At 34.4% G+C, this 21,443-nt stretch overlaps 1 protein-coding gene and 1 long non-coding RNA gene across 2 annotated transcripts; both read left to right on the top strand.

Moving 5' to 3' along the window:
* The first annotated feature begins 23 nt into the window (after positions 1–23).
* On the top strand, positions 24–9,233 carry LOC128231631 (uncharacterized). Its single transcript, XR_008260400.1, has 5 exons — positions 24–144; positions 4,000–4,076; positions 4,410–4,474; positions 5,258–5,388; positions 6,470–9,233. It is a non-coding gene; the product is annotated as an uncharacterized LOC128231631 (long non-coding RNA).
* Positions 9,234–14,052: 4,819 nt separating this feature from the next.
* LOC128232927 (uncharacterized) lies at positions 14,053–20,474 on the top strand. Its single transcript, XM_052946729.1, has 13 exons — positions 14,053–14,302; positions 14,415–14,555; positions 14,759–14,871; positions 15,758–15,896; positions 15,998–16,045; positions 16,248–16,465; positions 17,635–17,724; positions 17,878–18,087; positions 18,609–18,741; positions 18,998–19,171; positions 19,400–19,528; positions 19,717–19,834; positions 20,222–20,474. Exons 1-13 carry the CDS (start codon positions 14,221–14,223, stop codon positions 20,472–20,474), a joined length of 1,848 nt encoding a protein of 615 aa, XP_052802689.1. The 5' UTR covers positions 14,053–14,220.
* Positions 20,475–21,443: the final 969 nt, after the last annotated feature.

The raw sequence follows: 21,443 nt of genomic DNA, 5'->3' as shown, positions 1-21,443 counted from the left end.
TTAAGCGAGAAAGTCTAGTGGAACGATGCAGGGTTCATTGGGTTTGTTTACAAAAATTCAAGCATCCGGTTAAGAAGACGACAAATAAGAATGGTATTAAGTTGGTAGAATGGAACTCCTTCCTGATTCCTGCACATGTAAGTTGTAAGTATTGACTATATCGGGATACCATACAGGACACTCAAGTGTTATTTTATATTTTCTTAGTTATCATGCAAATGAAAATAATCACTATCATTTAAAAGTTATTCAGGGATAGTTGCAAATGGTTTGTTTACATTAATTAGTTTTATGAATTTAATTGAATACACAAATTTTTATTAGAGCTTTGCACCAAATTAAATTCAGTTCATTTTACGGGAGTAACCCACACTAGCGGATCCAGAAAAGGGGTGGGACCCCCCCCCCCCCAAAAAAAAAAAAAAAAAAAATATTCTGTAAAGAATCTCAGGACAATTACAGTCGATTAAGGGATTCCGAATCAGTAAGGACAAATCCAGTGCTGTATAAATATTAGGATAGTCAGTTAAATGAAACAATACATGTTCAGGAGCTCATATATATGGACTAGATTTGTATTACTTTCAAATTATGATGAGACTTCTGAAGTCCATATATCTTGTTGTCTAAATATACACACTCATTGTAGGAATTCCGAATCAATTGAAGGTGTTTAGGATCACATGATATGTTAGGCTGTTTTATCCAATCACTGCATCTTCTGTTCTCTGAAGTTGGGGGTCGTTTCAAAAGCAACTTAAACTGTCAAACACATGTCGAAACAAACATGGAAAAGGCCAAAGAATTTTTTTCTTTGATTCTCATGCGGACTTTAAAAATTAAATTGGGTGTTTGGGTGGATTTTATTTAGAAAAAATAGGCTGGTTAGAAATAATGAACTTGCAGTCTCTCATTGACAGGTACTTATTTTTTTATAAATATGAAGGTTGGTCATATTTAACTTTATTTTACATAATCATTTGTCCTAGTCAAATGAAAAAGTAAGGCTGGTGGTTTAAAGTAAGGATGTGGGGATTCAGACAGGTGGTCAAGTGAAAATTCAAAATTATTGATTTTGCCATCAATCTTGTTAATGTATTTGAAGTAGGGCTGAATGTAACAAATATCTTTTGTAACTATATTTATTTTTTGTTAATACCTTTAACACAGACCAGTAACAAAAATAAATTGTGACAAAATATACATGGAATATATAAACCAGTGTCTACTGGCTTTGTTAATACCTTTAACACATGCAGTACCAGTCACTGACTAGAAATTAAATAAAAAGAATATGTAACAAATAAAGATAACACACATGGTATATATGAAATGGAGATATGATGGAATAAAATAATGATGGTGTTGAAAATAGTAGAAAATGGGCATTTCTACTCACTCATTTTCTAAGCTGGAGTTTTGCCCAATGAAGTTGCTATTGAAACATGTGTACCAAGTTTCATTTGAATATCTTAAACGTTATCTTATCTGAAATGCCAAGGGTATCACAATTCCTCGACTGTTTTCTTAAAATTCAAAAAAGGAAAGCTAAAAGTATAATTGTCCCATTATCTGATAAAATTTCAATACAAAGTAAATCTAACTGTTTATATTTCTGATCACAAGGTTCATTGCACTCCCAGATGTCATTTCAGCAACAGTATCTTCCAAATTCTTAACAGTTTCATCAAAGCATGATGCCATTGGCTGGATGGTGTATTGACATTGAAGCACCACACCATCACCATGTAACTTTATTTTGCTCTGGCCATTGACATGTACTTGGTACTGGATCACCACATGTTTCAGCATACACAGTTCCTCTCACCATGAAATTGGAAATAAAACACACTTTTAGTAAAACACTTCATACTGTGTCAATGAATTGTATGTAAATGTACTTGTATGTGGTGATTAAACTCATCTAAGTTTTTAAGAAATTAAGTAAAAAGAAAACACTTAATAACTTACAAGATACTAACTGATGATTTCTAACTAAAATGAGCTACAAATTTGCAACCACAAGTTCTACCCCTCTTAACTTCCAATTTCGAGGTTAGCCCCTGCAAACCCACAACCTCATGGCCATCAGTTGCTTCTACTATTAAGTATAAGATCTAGCAACATTTAAAATTTTATGAACAAGTTTACTATAACATAAATTTATATACTGAACCAATGGCTTAGTAATGTTCTGTAAACTTCAGGCCATGATTTCTATTATTTAATTTTCAGACAAGTATTTTTGGTTCAAACTTCTTAAAGCTGCACTCTCACAGATTTAACGTTTTGACAACTTTTCTTATTTCTTATTTTTTGTCTTGGAACGAGCCAAATTTTCCGAAAAACCCTGGAAATTAGTGATATAAGACTGCTGACAAAAAATCAGATCACAGATTTTTATATTTAAGTTAAAAAATGATGTTTTATGCATTTTTCTTAAACCGTTAACCGTATTAAGTAAGGGTTTAAGCCATAAAACATAAATTTTCGAACGGAAATATAATAGTCTACAATTTGATTTTTTGTCAGCAATCTTATATCATTGGTTTGCAGATATTTATGCAAAAATTTGCTCTTTCTGAGATAAAAAAATGAAATTTGTAGAAATGGTATGCATGTGAGAGTGCAGCTTTAAACCACTCACTTATAATGAATTTTACTTGCAACTAAAAAGTGATTTTATGTAGAAAGTTGAGTTTTCAACAAATATTTTTACACAAGAATGCTGAATTGTTTACAAGAACGTTATTTACTGTACAATATACAATGCACTAGACTTTGAGACAGCCCCCAACATGTGACCCGGAATTCCCGCAATAACCCACTTTCATTTTCAATGTGAAATCAATATTTATTCTCAATATATTTGTGTGGGGTGCTAGCATCTGTTAAAGTAAATATCCATCTTATGTTAAAACCCAAAATAACAAGTATTTACCACTTATTTACCTATTTATTTGATGTTGTTTCATCCAAAGCGCATTTCCATTACCGGTGCGTCAGTAAAATTGTTCCATGTGCGATATTTGTAAACATGTACACAAAGGTAGTTTTGATGAGTACACGTTCTAAAATTGTTGTAAGCAATAACGAAGCGTCAAACACAATATATATGTAAGAAAAATCTTCATATGCAGGTCATTCTCAGATATTTTCAGGTAAATTTAAACGACTGATTCGGAACTACCCCTGATTCGGAATCCCTTATTAAACTGTATTCAAAAAATCTTTTGATCTTTGATATCATAATGGTAAATTTTTTTTACCAAAATGCAAAATGTAAAAAAAAAAAATCAAGTCAGAGAATGTGTTGGAACCGGTGTCGCCAAAATTGCAGTCCAGTGTTGTATCCACTGTGCTATGAAGGCTTATCCTAAACAGTTTGAATATTTAATCTTTATACCTAACTTGTAATATATTGGCGATTTTTTTTTATTGTAAATTATGTGGTACTTCAGTTAGTAAGTTTTAATGCATTGTACACATAGATACCAAGTTTATGTCAGTTTTCGTCAATTTTCTTTTTTTCCGCTATTTCATTAAACAGATTACAGCCCCTTTTAAACAAGTCTTTGGGAAGAACTGTTGGGGATTGTTATTAAAGCTGCATTTTCACAGATTTACCATTCTGACAACTTTTTTTTTCATCATGGAATGAATCATGCAATGTTAGTGCATAAATTATGTCCGCGAACCATGATTTAAAACTGCTGAAAAAATATCAGATAGCTGTTTTTCATATGTACGTTCATAATTGTTGTTCTGTGACTTAAATTTGAACACTTTCAGAAAAATGAAATAATAAGCAGATTTCTCAATACATGACTTCTGTTTTATTGTTAGCAATTAAAGGCATTGATTCTCTGAGATAATAATAATGTTAAAACAGTCAATCTGTGAGAGTGCAGCTTTAAGATTCATTTTTCCTAAGATCAGCCAAGTTAGTATTATAGCTAATTTTAGCTTAAAAGTAGGTGAATTTTATATTTATTTCAGACCAGATACTCTTGAGGGACCAATTTAAGGGCAAACAGACAAACGTTTTGATGCAAAGAAAGCATTGGATTTGAAAGGTAGATTTTTAACACATATTTACATGTACTCAATGTCATTTACTAGTATAACATAATGTATTCAAGTATAAGATATTTCAAGTATTTGGTCAGGTTGTTAGGTTTAATTGAAACTGTTAAGCAAATAAATGAAAGTCCATGCAATTTTGCATGCACATGTTTGTTGCATGCAGATTTTACTCAGATGGCATAGGGTACAGTTACTCTTGTAACTTGCTTAAAATAAATGCAAATGATTCTGCATGTGTCTGAAGTCATGTTTTATTTTTCTCTACAAATTGTTTTAAAAAATGCAATTGTTTGATTTCCTTTCTTATGTGTTATGCATTGCAGTTCCCATGGAGATGAAAAATGGAGAGATTCTAAAAGTATGAATGAGGAAATCTTGTCAGTGAATGGTAAGTTCTCTTTGGATTAATTCTATGTATAACAATATAAATATGAGGTAAGCCAAGAAATGAGAATTTACATAATTATTCTGTTCAAACATACATTGACATATTAAATATAAAGACATATTAGTATGTATGATTTGTCTCTGCTATTATACTCCTACCACTTGATGGTTAGGGTTCATTTGGACAAGTCTTCTATTATCCATAATTCCAAATGCTTCTGAGATTTCTAACACATATTAAATATGTTGAGGAGAAGTGCTGTGCAAAAAACATTTTTGTTTATGGTATTTTAGAGTTATTGGTCTTTGATTATTTTTCTTTCACTTTTCTATGTTTTTGAGGTATTAACTTCAAACTTCATGCACATATTGGACGTGATAAGAAAAATAGCTGTGCATATGAATCATTAAATTGTGTATGGTAGTCAAAGAATTGTAAACCTTTGATTATTATCTTTATATTTTTTTTATTTTTTTTCTTCTCTTCATAACTTTTTTTCATTTTTTACTTTAATTTAACAAAACACTATTCTGTTTTTGGTATATTAAGGATTATTTTCTTATGTTTATTTTGTGCTTGGCAGTTTTAAAATTATTGCCTAATTGGTTACTGTATGCTTAAAAGCAAATATCACTCTCAGTGAAACCTCTTATTACAATAGGTGATAGCTGTAGTTTTTCATGGAAACAAGTGTTTGACAGTATGAGTCATTTTTTAGTAGCAATATATTATGTACATTTAAGGTATAAGTTCTCTTTTGCTAATCGTTCAGTTGTTTTTCAGTTGTTGCAATTGTGGACCAGGCCAGAGTTGTACTAAACCAACTAAGACACAATGAGATACAGGAATGACACAATGAGAAACAGGAAACAGGAAAGTGATGACTGATTGCCACCTGTTACAAATTCATCTAGGTACAGTTTTTTATTCCAGATTTGATACAACTGTAAACTGTTTTATGCATGCTATGATTATGTTCATCATGTTTGTTTAAGACCCTGATGATGAGGACTAAACTATTGATTATCCCTTGCCAAAAGGCAAAGTGGATACAGTAATTGTGTAATTGTGCACGTGTGTGTGCGTGTGCACGGAATGTAATCTTGAGCATAAATCCCCCAGGTATTAACTTCAAACTTCATATACAGATAGATCCCTATTGAGAAGAAGTGCAGTGTTAAGGGACCATAACTCTGTTTACAGTTCTTTTTGTAATAACCCTTTGTTATATTTCATACTGAGTTTTTGTCTGCAGCAGAACTTGAAAAGTCTTTGAGGTGTTGATCTCAAACTTCAAATATGTACAGATAGATCTCATTTAGCAGAAGTGCAGTGCACAGAAACCATAACTCAAGATTTTTTTTGTAGTAGTTGCCCTTTGTTAGTTTTCAATGTTATCCTTTGTTGTAATGCACAGTTGTGATCATGCTCAAATATGCTCATTGACATTAAAATTAATTGTCCAGGTTCAAATCCTGTAATAGAAACAATTATTTTCTTTCTGTGTTTAGCAAAGTTTATATGAACTATCTATCAATGTAAAATAAACTAAGATTTGTGTGTTTTTATCGTTTCTTATTTATTTGTATATTTTTTGTTACATATTTTTATGTGCATATATATAAAATCTATATCACAAAAAGTGTGGCTAATTTGTAATATTAAGATATAATATGTATAAGAACTATCATATTTCAAAATCAACCATAGAGCTTTTGCAAGATAGATAATAACTTAATGTATCTGATGAACAATAATGTGATTTTGGGATGCCAGCAATAACTTTTCAAGGTGAAAATATGTTCTTGTCATTGATTTTACATATAAGTAATCAGTATGCAAAGCCCTTTCAAATGATACTTATATGGGGTAACTATCAAATTTTAACATTGAAGCCAATGGCACAAATGAATGAAAAGCTCCTTAATAGTTCAATATTTGAAGCCAACAATGGAACTGTGTTTATGTATTGCTTAATGTTCCTTTTTCTTTCAGAAAACTCCCCACATCCAACAAGAGACAGTCTGACTTCAAAATCTTCATTGAAGGCAACTTAATGGACAAGACATCCGTCACATAAAGATTCACTAAAATTGGAATGATATACCAATTTTAACTTTTAACAGACAAATACATTATAGATTTGAAAATAGATTACCCTTAGATAAGTTGGATGATTAACATTTACCTCAACACAGTACAAAGTGCTCATGTTGAACTATTGTGATTGATCATAGTCTGTCCTTCATTTTTATTAACAGTTTCATACAGCGTTAACACTTTAGTATGGGGACTCATTTTTAGCTCAACTTTTCGTAGAATATGGAGAGCTATACTACTCACCCAAGCGTCGGCGTCGGTGTCACCCCTTGGTTAAGGGTTTGCGTGCAAGCACACATAGGTTAATATCTCAGCAACTACTTGAGGTATTGCATTGAGACTTTATACAATGGTACTCAACCATCCAACCTACTTATTTAAACAAGTAAGATAACTCTAGTTTGCATTTAATGTAAATAATAGGCCTTTATTATTTGACTTAGAAATTCTGGTTAAGGTTTTGCATGCAAGCACACATAGGTTAATATCTCAGCAACTGCTTGAGGTATTGCATTGAGACTTGATACAATGGTACTCAACCATCCAACCTACTTTTTTTAAACAAGTAAGATAACTCTAGTTTGCATTTAATGTAAATAATAGGCCTTTATTATTTGACTTAGAAATTCTGGTTAAGGTTTTGCATGTAAGCACACATTATATCTAAGGTTAATATCTCAGCAACTGCTTGAGGTATTGCATTGAGACTTGATACAATGGTACTCAACCATCCAACCTACTTAATTTTCCAAGTTATATAACTATAGTTTGCATTTAATGCAAATTCTTGCGTTTATTATTTCACTCAGAAATTCTGGTTAAGGTTTTGCATGTAAGCACACATAGGTTAATATCTCAGCAACTACTGGATGAATTGCATTGAGACTTTATACAACCACCCAACCTAATTGAATAATCAAGTTAGATAAAAATTCTGGTTAAAATTTTGCATGTAACCACATTTATGTTAATATCTCAGCACATCATGTATTGCATTGAAATCTAATCTAACAGTGATCCATGCATGTTTCGCCAAAACTTTTCAATCCTTTCACTGAAAAGCAGCGGAATAGTCGAGAGCGCTGTCTCTGTGACAGCTCTTGTCTCTTTGGTCTTTATTCATACTGGCCAGAATATGTTTACCAAAAAAATCTTAGTAGAGATTGATAACTGTTCAGGTTGGACAAAAAGCATGTAGGTTGTTTGTTCTAATAATATAAACTGTAAATGCTTCAGAAACTATATATATAATTTTCATGATATTTGTCAGTATTTATTCTCGTCAACATTTAAATAATATTAGGTGAAACTTGTTTATTGGTCAAAATGTGTTTGATTAGAGTGGCCTCAAGTTCCACTTTATATGAATGAAATTTGGTCAAGTTTTAGAAAAAAACTATGTTCTAGTTTTATAGGCCATATTCTCTTCCCAAGCCCTCCTTAAAGAATGAATGTAGGTAAGATGAAACAGGAGTCACTAAATCAAGTATTAAAAGCCTTAAAAATTGCTATTCATAGAGGTATTGTTTCCTCATCATAAATCACAACTTAGCCAGCAAGACTTTACAACAAATAAGGCATAACATGTAAAAAGTTAATAATTAGGCACATATTTTAGTGAATAAAATCTTGTGAACATATTATTGAAACAAATAATGTGTCTGGTTCTGAGGTGAGCAATAAAGCACATTGCTTAGTAACAATTGAGCTAGCTCATTATTAAAAGTTTGTTTTAAACATGAATTAAATGAATGCAAATCATATATTATTATTTTTAATCTATATTTTTTTTTAGTTACCTTGTTCTGTTGTTAATTTCCATACTGACTTGGTCAATTATGGCTAATTGTCTAATTATATTTTAACTTCTAACCTAAATGTTTCATTGTACTTTTGAGTGTTCTGTTAACTATAATGCACATTATCCTATATGACAGTATAAATTCAATAAAACCATGGTTATTAAGTTCCATACATATTGGAGCACATGGTAAGCCTCTAGAAATGTCACTTCTTAAACCTAGATTCTTGATCTGTTCGCCACATTGTTTTGTTAATTTTTTGTTTATAAAAACAAATGATTGTTTAATGTCAAGGAAACCTTTTTAAAGTTAAAATGTAGATGTACATAGATAACTGTCAAATATTATTTACCATTTAATAACTGTCTAAAGGCAAAATTTCCATTCATTTTTATATTTGATTTGGGTCCCTAGGGTCATGGTCACTGTAACTAAAAATAGAAAAATGCTTGGTACTGAATAACTTCAGTTTTAATACATTTAAAACTGAATCTTTCAATAAAGGCTGAAGTTCTTGTTGCATTGCAGCATTTCTAGTTAACTTTTTAATTTGACTCTTTTTATTGCTTTCGACAGGCACATATTACATCATTATTGTATTCATTTTTAAGACAAAGCCTCATTTAATTGAGTGTGCTGTCCAAAGACAGCTCTTGTTGACATAATTATAAGACACCTTATGTTATGGTTTATATGAACAATAGCTGTTTCTGTGTATGTTTTAGAAGAAACTTCCATTTCTTATCATATTGATGGACATAGATATACATACATGTACGGGATTATTGACATCAGATTCTTAGGATTAAATTTACTAATGTTCTGTTCATGTTCAAAATAGATACAGTTATGGTAAATGCATAGTCTTGTTTGTTTATAACATAGACAACCATGTCTTTTGGTTGTCCTGGTCTCCTGTCCTGTTATGTGAATTGGGTTTTATGGACATCTTCGATATTGTAGGTCCAATTCTAGTGTCTAGCTGGAAAAGTATTTAGCCTAGGGAGACCTTAGTTTGGGTTATCATGTTGGATATGTCTAAATGTTGGCATGTCGGGAAATGGCAATTTTAGGCTATGACAATTTAAAAATGTAGACGTTGCTGGGCAAGGCTCCACACCCAAGTGACTGTCGCATTATATTCTTGAAAAAATGCCTTGGGCTTTTGGTTTGTTATGAATTTTGCGAGTCTGGCAAATATCTGCATTATAAAATTCATCGACATACAGGTGACAGAGAAAAAGGTCAATTTTCAATGATTTCAAAAGATTAATTAACTAAAAGGGGATCATCATAAATGAATACAGAGAACAAGGTTAGTTGATTTGACAGAGGATTGATGCAGAGCTTCAAAAATTAAGGAGACAATTTCAGAAAAATGCACATAAATGATTTTTGTTTATTTGTGTTGTTTGATAACTGCTGTGTGTCGATTTTTATTTAATTTCATTTTACCCCCCAAATCACACTTCACACAATACATGGTTTCTACACTTTAGGTTTGTTATACTGTATTATAGTATCTATTGAATACAGTAAAATTTCTGGTCATTGTATTGCAAAATTTGTGCTAATAATTTGCAATTTCAGAAATTCTCATTTTTATTTAATTTTTCAAACATTTTCCCCAAAATTCACATTTCACAAAATTACATAGTTTCTTTACTTTTGATATATTAAACTGTAATATTTATGAAATACAGTAATTCTGGTCATTCTATTGCAATATTTGAAAAAGTTATTGGCAAATTCCAGAAATTCTCATTTCCATTTAATTTTTCATACATTTTACCCCGAAAATCATATTTTAAAAAAAAACTGTGTTTCTATATAATATATAATAATGTTAAATGATATATATTAGCTGCAGTAGTTCTGGTTTTTTTATTGCAAAATTAGGCAGAGTTATTGGCAAAATTCATAAATTGTCATTTTCATTTAATTTTTCCAACATTTTCCCCCAAAAATCATTTTTTGCGCCATATAATTGTTCTATGATTTAAGTATATTAAATATGTTGCCTGATATGACATAAATTCATCAAAACTATTTTTGTGCAGTTTTCTTCATTTTTTGTTCAAAAATCTCCGTTTGTATACATTGAATAGAGAACAGAGGTGTTGAAGCACTGCTTCAACACCTCTGAGAATGAGTTTAGTATAGTGCACGCTACCACAATGTATATAGACTATAACACAGGTTCAAATTTACAGATAGAGAATAGTGCACGCCACCACAATGTATATAGACTATAACAGAGGAATTGATGTAAAGTTTCAAAATCTCTGGTTGATACATTGCATAGAGAACAGGGGTGTTGAAACACTGCTTCAACACCTCTAAGAATGAATAGAGTATAGTGCACGCTTCCACAATGTATATAGACTATAACAGAGGAGTTGAAGTAAATCTTCAAAATCTCTGGCTGTATACATTGTATAGAGAACAGGGGTGTTGAAGCACTGCTTCAACACCTCTTGACAATGAATAGAGTATAGTGCACGCTTCCACAATGTATATAGACTATAACAGAGGAGTTGAAGTAAATCTTCAAAATCTCTGGCTGTATACATTGTATAGAGAACAGGGGTGTTGAAGCACTGCTTCAACACCTCTTGACAATGAATAGAGTATAGTGCACGCTTCCACAATGTATATAGACTATAACAGAGGAGTTGAAGTAAATCTTCAAAATCTCTGGCTGTATACATTGTATAGAGAACAGGGGTGTTGAAGCACTGCTTCAACACCTCTTGACAATGAATAGAGTATAGTGCACGCTTCCACAATGTATATAGACTATAACAGAGGAGTTGAAGTAAATCTTCAAAATCTCTGGCTGTATACATTGTATAGAGAACAGGGGTGTTGAAGCACTGCTTCAACACCTCTGAGAATGAATAGAATATATACCGTGCACAGTATATACTGGTATAGAATATAACGCCAGTGTATGTACTGTCACGGTGTATCGTGCATATCCATATAGTGTATAGAGTCTATGCACTGTGTTGATATAAGATATCAATCTCAACTTGGTCTAAGCATTCTAGATTTAATATTTTTTTCTAGATTCAAATAATTCACTGTTTCTTGTTTAAACATTTATCAGAAACATACTTTTAAATTGTCTTCAATAATTGCCATTGTTTTTCAATACTTATATACTAATATACTTTTATTTCGTTGTTCTTTATGTGCGGAGTCGCGGAATTGTATTTCATCACATGTGGTCATTTACCAGTAGTTCCCTGACCTCCCTGTTGTTAACTATGTCTGTTCTTATTCTTATCTTTGCTCCCTTCCTGATACTACCTATATAATTGGTTCCTCTAGCTCAGTGGCCAATGATTATTTACTTTCGTATGATGTATCATGGCTAACAGGGCATTACGTATTTTAAACAAATGTGTATTATGTGTGTATGTATTTGTGGCAAGTGTGAGGCAGGTGGGTGCGGATTTCCCGTGTATTTGTAACTACAACGTCGATACAGCCGTGTATAAGACGCCATCGACGTCTGGCGCGCCTTCAGGGTATCTCCATAAATTTGATTGTAAACCGGACGCCAACATTAACACACAGAGTGACCTTTTCTATGTGGTACAATTTCGGAATCAGGTGAGTAAACATTTTTTTTGTAATTATCTCTTTAATGAATTTATTTTCCGTGTAAAGCTACAAGGAAGTTGTACTCCATACCCACTCACAGTGGCTTGATGACAAAGGCTCATTAAAGTCACAATATATAATTTCAACTAGCCAAAATTATAATTTATTATTTTATGCATACTTGAACATCTAAATTATCAATATAATACATTGCCATAAACATAAAAAAACATTAAAAGTCACAATAAATGAGATTTGACAAAATTCAAAAATACCCTATACTGTAATATGAAACGTATTTTTGAATTTTGTCAAATCTCATTTTATGTTTATGGCAATGTATTATATGGTTTTATTTGCGACGGTTATATTGGGTACCCTTTTTTAGGAACGCCACGTGAAGAAACTTATTTAAGTTTTATTACAGCTTTTGTATCGTAGTCTGTACCGTCGAGTCGTGTTGGTCAGCTGAAGCCACAAGTATAGAGCTGGTCATTATACAGGTTGCCTAACACTTCATATGAGTAACAAGTTCCATTAACCTGGCTAAAGTTATTTTGAGTATGACCATTGAGGTCCAAAGAGATAGCCGAGAGAGTGTTGGATGATCGCCCTCCTAATGTGTGCAATATATCTAGTGAAACGAGTTTAGAGGCCATTCTAGGCTGATGGCGGAATTACGTAAGCTCTTACTAGGTCATAACAATTGTCTTTGTTTCAGCGCTGGTAATCGTATTCCGCACTGATGCTAAACTATTTGGACAAATCTATGAGAATTACTTTTTTAGACGCGGCCCGAAGGCGAATGTTTACAATTTTCAATGGACATGGACATATATATAAACTTAAAAAATGAAGAAAAGTGAATACTTATCAATGACACATTTCTTTCACGCTTCCTTAACCTATATGTATATACTGTAATATGTTCGAGTTTATTTCGGAGATCTACAGAAAATGCTGCGAGGGCAGCCAGGCTGCAGGCCGAGAAAGGTAGCACCGTTTTCTGTAGATCGCCTAAATGAACTCTATCATATTTGATGATATTGTTAATATTTTTATTAATACAATTACATAGGTATGTTTACATAGTAAAAAACTTTACTGAGAGGACCTCGTTTAGCTTTTAATTCATAATAATCAACAAAAGATTGCACATTTTGGCACTGAAATGGTTTGATTGTTGTATATTATATTGAGCATTTTAAAGGAAAAAACGTAAATGAAATTTTTATTTGTATTGTCACATAAGTATTTTAACTGTGCACAGAATAAATGCCAAATCGAGTTGATAGCTTATTACACATCTTTTTAGCCCTAACTGCCTCCAGAAAATGGCAATCATAGTGACTTCGCGCATGCGCAGAGGTAAGAACGGTCTATGAAAAATAGACGACTTTACCAATCATGTAGATAGACAAAACACTCTCTACGAAAATAAATGTTTATACAATGTATTCACCGTCAGATCTGCTCTACATGATATGGAACTGCAGTAAATAGAGTAAATCCTCGATTGCCATTGGCCCACAAATATGTGCGAACACCAAAAGGCGATGGACGACCAGAAGGCGATTAAGCACCTAGATATCAACCTTACGTGTATGGAATATTTTCTCCTAAAATTGTCCCGCAGACATTAACTGCGCAATGACTAATTGGCTGCCATCGGTGTGGTGGGGGAGGGGTACATGTTTAATTTAATCTTTGGCGTATTTCTGACAACATGGAGTTCTTCTGGTTTAATGTGTTAAATATCAATTTATGTTATCCGTGCATATTTCAAGCACTTGCAAAATGTTTAAGCTTATGTTTACCCCCATTCGAAGTATGATAAAAATATATATTCACACTTGAACCAATGGTAGAGGACGAGCACTAACTCAGTCGTGGAATTTTGCAAATCTTAGTCTCGAATAGTATACTTCTGATGTAAGTACACAGTACATTTCAAGGTTTTTTTCACGTTATAAACTTACTCAACTAGATATCACTCTTGTGTCTTATTGGTATTAAAAAAAGTATATTGCCAACTGAATACCAAAAGGTATTTTCTGCGTATTTCGTATGGGCACTGTGGGTCCCGAGGTTTGCCTATATAATTATATATTGCGCGTGCCAAGGGGGACACCCCATGTTTTTATATATTTTATTGGCTATCTTTAAATATGAACTACAGAAAGGAACCATTTTATCCACACCTTGCTTATTTTGACGCCATATTGTTGTTTTATGTTTCAGTACGGCTATATACAAAAGGACAACAAAATACAAAAACAGACTTGCCCTGGCAGCCCGTCCACCGGTGATATAGGTAAAAATACTCACAAATGTATAGAAAAATATAAACACCGTTCTCATCAATGGCATCCTTAGTTGTACGATCTTGCATTTTACGTTTATTGAACAAGTCTATTTTTTGCCAGTGACAACGACTACAAACCCTCATTATCACACAACCACGGTACATGAAATAACAACGAGAAGAACCACCACCACAACGACTGTGCCTACAACAACAACGCTTAAAGCGACTACAAGAGAATATGCGTACTGGAAACAATCAGGTAGCCGTGAAGTTGACGTCGTTTATTATAGTATGGTATTTTAGTACGTTATTTTAGAATGTTTTAAAATAGTGATGAAAAAGTATACAGTGAATAAGAGTATCAAATATATAATTTCACAATCATGTGTCAACTATTTCTATGACCATCGCATTTTAAAGTGCAGTTAATGGCTTTGCGTTGTACACTATTTGACTCCACAGCCAATGTGACCGGCACGCCACTCCAGTACATCGGCGTGAGCTACAATCTGCTCACAGGAAACCCGGAAATGGCCGCAGACCCAGCACTCCTGCTGGATAAACGCGTACTTCAGGTATGATTCGTTGAAATAATTGAAACAGCATATGCATTGTATTCAAAGTCTGTCATACGGGTATAACACTGTATGACTATAAGTTTCCCCAGATGTTACTCCTCACAGGTTTCAAATGTGACGTATGCAATTGACCAAAAATTGGGTAAACAAGAGAATCAGTTCACGGTATTTATGTCTTTTCACGGGTATTTATACCTTTGATTGCTATTTTTTTTAAATAAAACCTGAATGTAGTAGCAGTAACAGTAGCAGTAACAGTAGCAGTTGCAGTAGCAGTAGCAGTTGCAGTAGTAGTAGTAACGATTACAAAACAAAACAATCAAGCAGACAATAGCACACTTTACGCAACTGTTCAGTTGTGTTCAGAAATAACTACGTAGCACCCAAATAAAGAGTATAAACATGCTTATTATGGTAAACAGGCGGTCATTTTATTCCCGACAAAATAAAAGCACTCGATAGTACTGGTTTTATCTTAAATGTAAGCTTCTTGAGTGAAATTAAGCTGAAAATTGGTGAAAATGGTCTATTTTCGTTTGTAAACATGCATGTGTTTGATGGTAGAATCGGTCTTATAACTCCATAAACAATATGTTTACGAAATAACCGCAATACGTGTGAAGAGTAAACATATTTATATGGCACTGCATTCCCCGATTTCTCAAATAAGCCCTCATAAGTGTGATATTAGATAAAATAACGAGTCATACTTACGTTTTATGATGTTGTCCGTTCTTTTGCTGTTGCTTGGAAGTGTCATTGGCTCCTTTTATATACAGTTCTTAAAAGAGCTGGAGCCACTGTTTCGCACTCGTGTAGCAGGTTACTCACTATCAAAGTCAATTTTATGCCACATTTTACATTTACATCAATTTATCTTCAGTTGACAGCGACGGAAAACACGGAAGTCCAGGAGGCCTCGGTACAGCTTGGATCCAACTGTTCGAATAACAAATGGCACGCCCTTGTCCACGGGTCCTTGTCCCTACAGGGCGAAATGGAGGCATTTGTGCAAGCATCGTGTAGGTACAACGTGTATGATCGTTTTAATTGATGGAACTTAGGTCTGAATTCGATATTGAACATACAAAGAGTATGAAAATGAACATGTTCACTTTTTCAGCAACACACCCTCCATCATTGACAGGATCAAGTTTCACAGGAAATTCAGGTGTGTATCTGAGATTATACATCCCTTTAAAGCTGCACTCTCACAGATTGATCATTTTAACAAATTAAATCGTTCCAAGACAAAAAAAAAACGTTGTCAAAACGTTCAATCTGTGAGAGTGCAGCTTTAAACAATAAACACCCGCTAATCGACATTTCAATGCTCATGAGTCTTTCCTGGTGTTGAGTTTATTTATTCACAGAGTTTGTCAAAGCGCAGACGACACTGAATGCTGGTCAAGAGGTCTACCAGGATCACGTGACCACATGCAAAATGGGAACAGCTCAGTATGACCTTGCAGGCGTGGCGTCGAATCACTACACAGTTTCTCATGACTTCGCTAAGGCTGTGTGTATCCTGGCAACATTGGACAGCTCCTCCGAGTCGCAATATCTTAATTTCCTCGATCAATGGGGCACGGTAAGTCCAGGTTCACTGATATTATGAACCTATTTGTGTTCAGGTCCACGGGTAGGATGAACAATAACTTGGGCACAGATGCTTGTCAAACGATCCTTATATTAAAATATTATTTGAATATTTTCTTTTCGAAAACACAAGTAATGTAAAAGTGAATAGTTGTCTACAAAAAGGAGGCATATTAGAATTATCAGTGAGTCATAGAATGGAACTTTTTGATAAACTTATTACTCCCACTTTAAACTATGGAAGTGAGGTCTGGGGTTTCGTAAAGGGAAATGCATTAGAACGAGTTTATCTTCATTTTTGTAAACGAATGTTAGGTGTAAAAATAAATACACAGAATGATTTTATATATGGTGAATTGGGGCGAACTGACTTTCAAGTGAAAAGGTATTATAACATAGTTAGGTACTGGTTAAATATTTTAAAATCCAAAGAAAATAAGTATGTGACACACATTTACACTATGGTAAAAAGGGACTTGGAATCCTACACACATCGTAAAGCTTGGTGCTCTTTGTTAAAGGATTTATTGCGTTCTTTTGGTTTTTATGAAGTTTGGCTTTTCCAAGATGTTGGCAATGATAACATTTTTCTCGCAAATGTACGACAACGCTTAAAAGATCAGTTTATTCAGGGCTGAAATGAAAGATTACATGATTCTACCAGGGCTAAATTTTATAGATATGTAACTTGTTTTAAGCCTCAGCCATATTTAGACGTAATAAATATTATTCAATCTAGAATAGCTTTAGCAAAATTACCAGATTCCTCACATAAACTATGTATAGAGACCACTGGCACCGGATTTTCAATCTCAAACATTTTATTTTTTTTTCACTAAAAAAAAATCTTATAATTCCTCACTAAAAATTATAATACCGAATATGTGAAAAAATATTAAAAAATACTTTTTTAAAAAAATATGCACTTTGTACTGTATATTATACTGTTAGTATAATATACAGTACAAAGTGCATATTTAAAAAAAAATATTTTTCAATATTCACAAGTACATATTATTTGTATTTGTAACCATTGTGCACTTCATGCCTAATGGGTCTTCGACCTTCTGGTTTATTATAAATAAACTTGAAACTTGAAACTTAAAAGAGAATTTCACGAAAGATTGGGATAGGAATAATTATTTTTGTTTCGATTTACAGAGTGTCGTGACTTTGGCAGACTTGGGGATCCGGACGATTGAACGCTACAAATTAACTGTTCCCGCATTATTTCAACATGTCCAAACATCGGTAGAACTTTGACACATATTTGCATTTATTTACAATTCGTAGCATTTAGACCTTACAGTAATTTAGTCCTTTTCCCCTTTATTTATGAATAAAGAATTTTAATGAATATTACGGCATACATGTATTTCTAGTAAGTATTTTATTTCACTTAAGGATCCAAGCGTTCTTGACCATTCCGGCTATTTCAAAGACCACACATCCTCATTGACCATTAGTGTGGGCAGGTACAACCAGAGCGCACTCGCTACACATTCCTTTGGATCTCCAGATCAGCTGACTGTCGGGAGTATTTCCAACCCCAAACCCATCCGAATTGAGGTTGCGCCGATCTTTGACTTTATACAGTGGAATAACTTTCAACCGGTACATAATTCTTTATCACGTTTAGTATATGTGTATGATTCCTGTCTACAATCAGTCTAGTGATGTTTTATGACAGAACAGACTTACTAACCTGGCCAAATGTTTAAACGGACACCTCTGTCAACCGGCTTTTTCAAATTCCCCCGCGTAATATTTAACTATATGGTGTACATTTTTAAGCGGACACCTGTTTAAAACGGCCGCGGCCACTTATCTCTGATCTCAAGAAGCCATACAGACATTATTATTTATCTATTGTAATTAAGAATAACAATTCTCCATGACACAATATAATTGTATTTTACATACTATTTAAATTGTGTTTCCCAGGTAAGTAGACTTCCTCCAACTATGCCGTTTACTCTTCCTTTCTCTAGACACGAAGTCATCTGTTAATAAACGATAAACTGAAACAAAAGTTCAACCCAGAATATATTTGACTTGAATAAGAAGATTCCACAAGGTGTACGTTAATACTTTCAAATTAGGGATAAACACTATCAGCTCTCTATCAATTACAGATCATGTTGGAGCTGAAAGCGCGCCACGAGTGTGTGGAAACTATGCATGCAAACGACCTCCAGCAGATAGCCAACAACATCCGGTCTGTAATGGCTCAATACGGACGACATAAGGGGGCGACCGGAACCACAGGTCAACAGATTATGGTTGATTTATCACGACATCCTCAGCGCAGATATTTTGTTTTTTAAATAAAATTAAACCAATCATCGACATAAGAACTGTGTTTGAGTTTGATAAAACCAATGATTATAAGAATATTCGTAATCCGCCTTGATTCGAAGAATAATACCGTTACGTTATTTTCACAAAGATACATAACGATGCAGGAAGTCAAGAAATGTAGAAGGAACCTTTCTTATCACACATTAACTTGTAATACCTGCAGATCATCCGTTGCAAGCACCTGTGACATGGCCACTCGGCAAGTTTGGGGTGATGAAGGCTGCTTCCGGTTGCCCAGGGAACGACGTTCACTGGCTACAAGGCTGGCGCAAACATGATACGGAAGACTCCGGCGCACATAACTCCTTCACCCTTGGAATCAATAATTATTTAAGTGGTAAAAGATAATAAACATACCTGAAACATTCATTTTTCAAAAAGTTAACACGTGAATTCGATGTGTTTTTATGAACTAGTCTGTATAGCTTCCGTGTATTAGTTCTTTGTAGTAGCTCGCTACGACGTAAATTTAATAATAAAATAATAATAATTATTATTATTATTATTATTATTATTATTATTATTATTAATATTATTATTGTTATTATTATTATTATTATTGCAGGATATTTTAACACCAACGACATCAAAACCGATTTCTGTATTAAGAACACCCCTTCTGTCACAAGCTACGACACCAACTGGCCGAAAGGTTCCTATTGTATTCTGAAGTACGGAGGTTCCTGTCCTTCTGGTAAGCAGTTATTTTTCGGTGTGCCATCATCTTACAGTCACTGTCCACAAACCTTTAAAGGTAGAACATTACTTTCGATCAAACGGCTGAAGTATTAAGCGGAGATCAGTCTCAATCTACCTCCGTTATGATTGAAGTATTTTTGATGACAGAAACGGTCAATTTGAATAGCGTGTTACTTCCTTCAGGTTTCCAAAACGGGTTCATATTCTGGGACGACGAAGACTTCAACAACCACAATGAACGAGGCGGAACTCTGCCGGATGGCGAATACGACAGCAACACCAAAATTTACTATTGCTGCAGGTCAACCGGCATTATGCAAATTTAAAACAACATTTTATCCTCGTCTGTGTCTTAAGGAAAACAAATTAACGTTTTTTTCATATAGCCTTAGTGCTATTGCCATGGCCCGGTGCGGAAACTGTGGATCGACTTCTTTGCATTCACCATTGTCTCTCCCGCTGTCCTTTCAGCATTATCTTTGTAAGTAAGTGCTTGCACTTCTCGCGTTAGTCTTGACCGTTAGGTCTAAAGAAAAAAACATACAACAACGAAACTTGGAACACATGTTTACTTTGACCATATGAACATTTGTAGAAAGACCAAAGTCTAGATAAATGCCTTGCTTTACACCTCGACTTCGATATAAACCAGTGTTAAGCATTACAATATGTGTTTTCGATTCCACAGGAACGATGGTCGGACATCGACGGCGATTAGTCTGCCCACGGACCGGCCCTTCATCCTGGTTCGCCTGGCGGCCACCTGCCAGGCCGTGTACGGTATGGGTGTCACGGACGTGTTCGTGCGCTGGGACGACGACGACTTATTTAATAACAGCGGTCGTGGTGGTATGCACCCGTACGACGACGGCGGCTCCAAGGACCACATGCTGCACTTCTGCTACTATCACTCCACCGCTCATGGAGGAATTGTCGGATAACAGTTTCATTTGCCTTCATATTCGACTAACGTATTTGTTTTATAAATAAAAAAAATTCAAGTTGCGCCTATGTTTTTATTTTCAATACATATTTAAAACTGTGACTTAGTACCTTGGCCTTGGACAATACATAAAAAAGTTTAAACCAGTTAAATTTAAAATGTAATCTTTCAGAGAAAAATCTTTTTAAAACTAGCAGAGAACTTAGCATTATCCCAATGTAGACGACGATGTTGATTCCCATAACCCAGCATTTTGCGTGATCTTGAGGTTTCATCTGTTGCCTTGCGGCAGGGTTTATCTGTACCAAAACATGGACGTTTTTTTGTCCCAGTTTGCATGGTTTGCCCAGATCAGCCAAGGTTCGCGACGCCAACGCCTACCCGCCTTCGCAGACATCCACTACCGTGTAATTCATTTTACTCTGTATAAAACACCCGACATAAACTTCCCCGAGGAGCTCTTTATGCAGTGTTCCCTGTTGCATGAAGCTTCCCAGCGAGCTCTATGCGTTGCGTTCTGACGCGTAGCGCTCCATGGATCTCTATGCGTTGCGTGTACACATCAACTTACTTTTTTATAAATAAACGGGTCCAATGGCTGCATTTACCTTTCATCGTAAACACCTGTGCTATACAGCCCCGCTTGATTTCCTCTAGCTGGCCAGTAAGGCGGCGGTATATGGCGTCTACTACTGACTTTGCCCTGTTTGGTTGCCGGAAATGCCCAATCCAAAACATTCAGGTTCGAATATAGGTTTTGGTGACAATAAAGTGATGCCAAGTTTGACCATGCGTATTTGCTGGGAATATGTACGTGAAGTAAGCGACCTTTCGGCCTGGCGGCCAAGCGGTGTGAAGTAAGCGGTCTAGCGCATGAGGTTAGTGGCCGTTCGGTTTTCGGCCAAGCGGCGTGAAATTAGCGGCTAAGCAGTGTAAAGTTGGCGGCCTGGCGACGTAGTGGCCTAAA

Source organism: Mya arenaria, chromosome 4 (genome assembly GCF_026914265.1).
Source record: "Mya arenaria isolate MELC-2E11 chromosome 4, ASM2691426v1".
Taxonomy (NCBI): Eukaryota; Metazoa; Mollusca; class Bivalvia; order Myida; family Myidae; genus Mya; species Mya arenaria.
Note: the sequence above shows the minus strand (reverse complement) of the source record. Positions and strands in the feature narration are given on the sequence as shown.

Excerpts from the sequence above, each read along its gene's own strand:
- LOC128232927 (XM_052946729.1), top strand. The coding sequence starts at position 14,221 with ATGTTTCAGTACGGCTATATACAAAAGGACAACAAAATACAAAAACAG. Across the intron at positions 16,046-16,247 it reads AAGTTTCACAGGAAATTCAG|AGTTTGTCAAAGCGCAGACG; the intron begins GTGTGTATCTGA and ends ATTTATTCACAG. Across the intron at positions 18,088-18,608 it reads AGTGGAATAACTTTCAACCG|ATCATGTTGGAGCTGAAAGC; the intron begins GTACATAATTCT and ends TATCAATTACAG.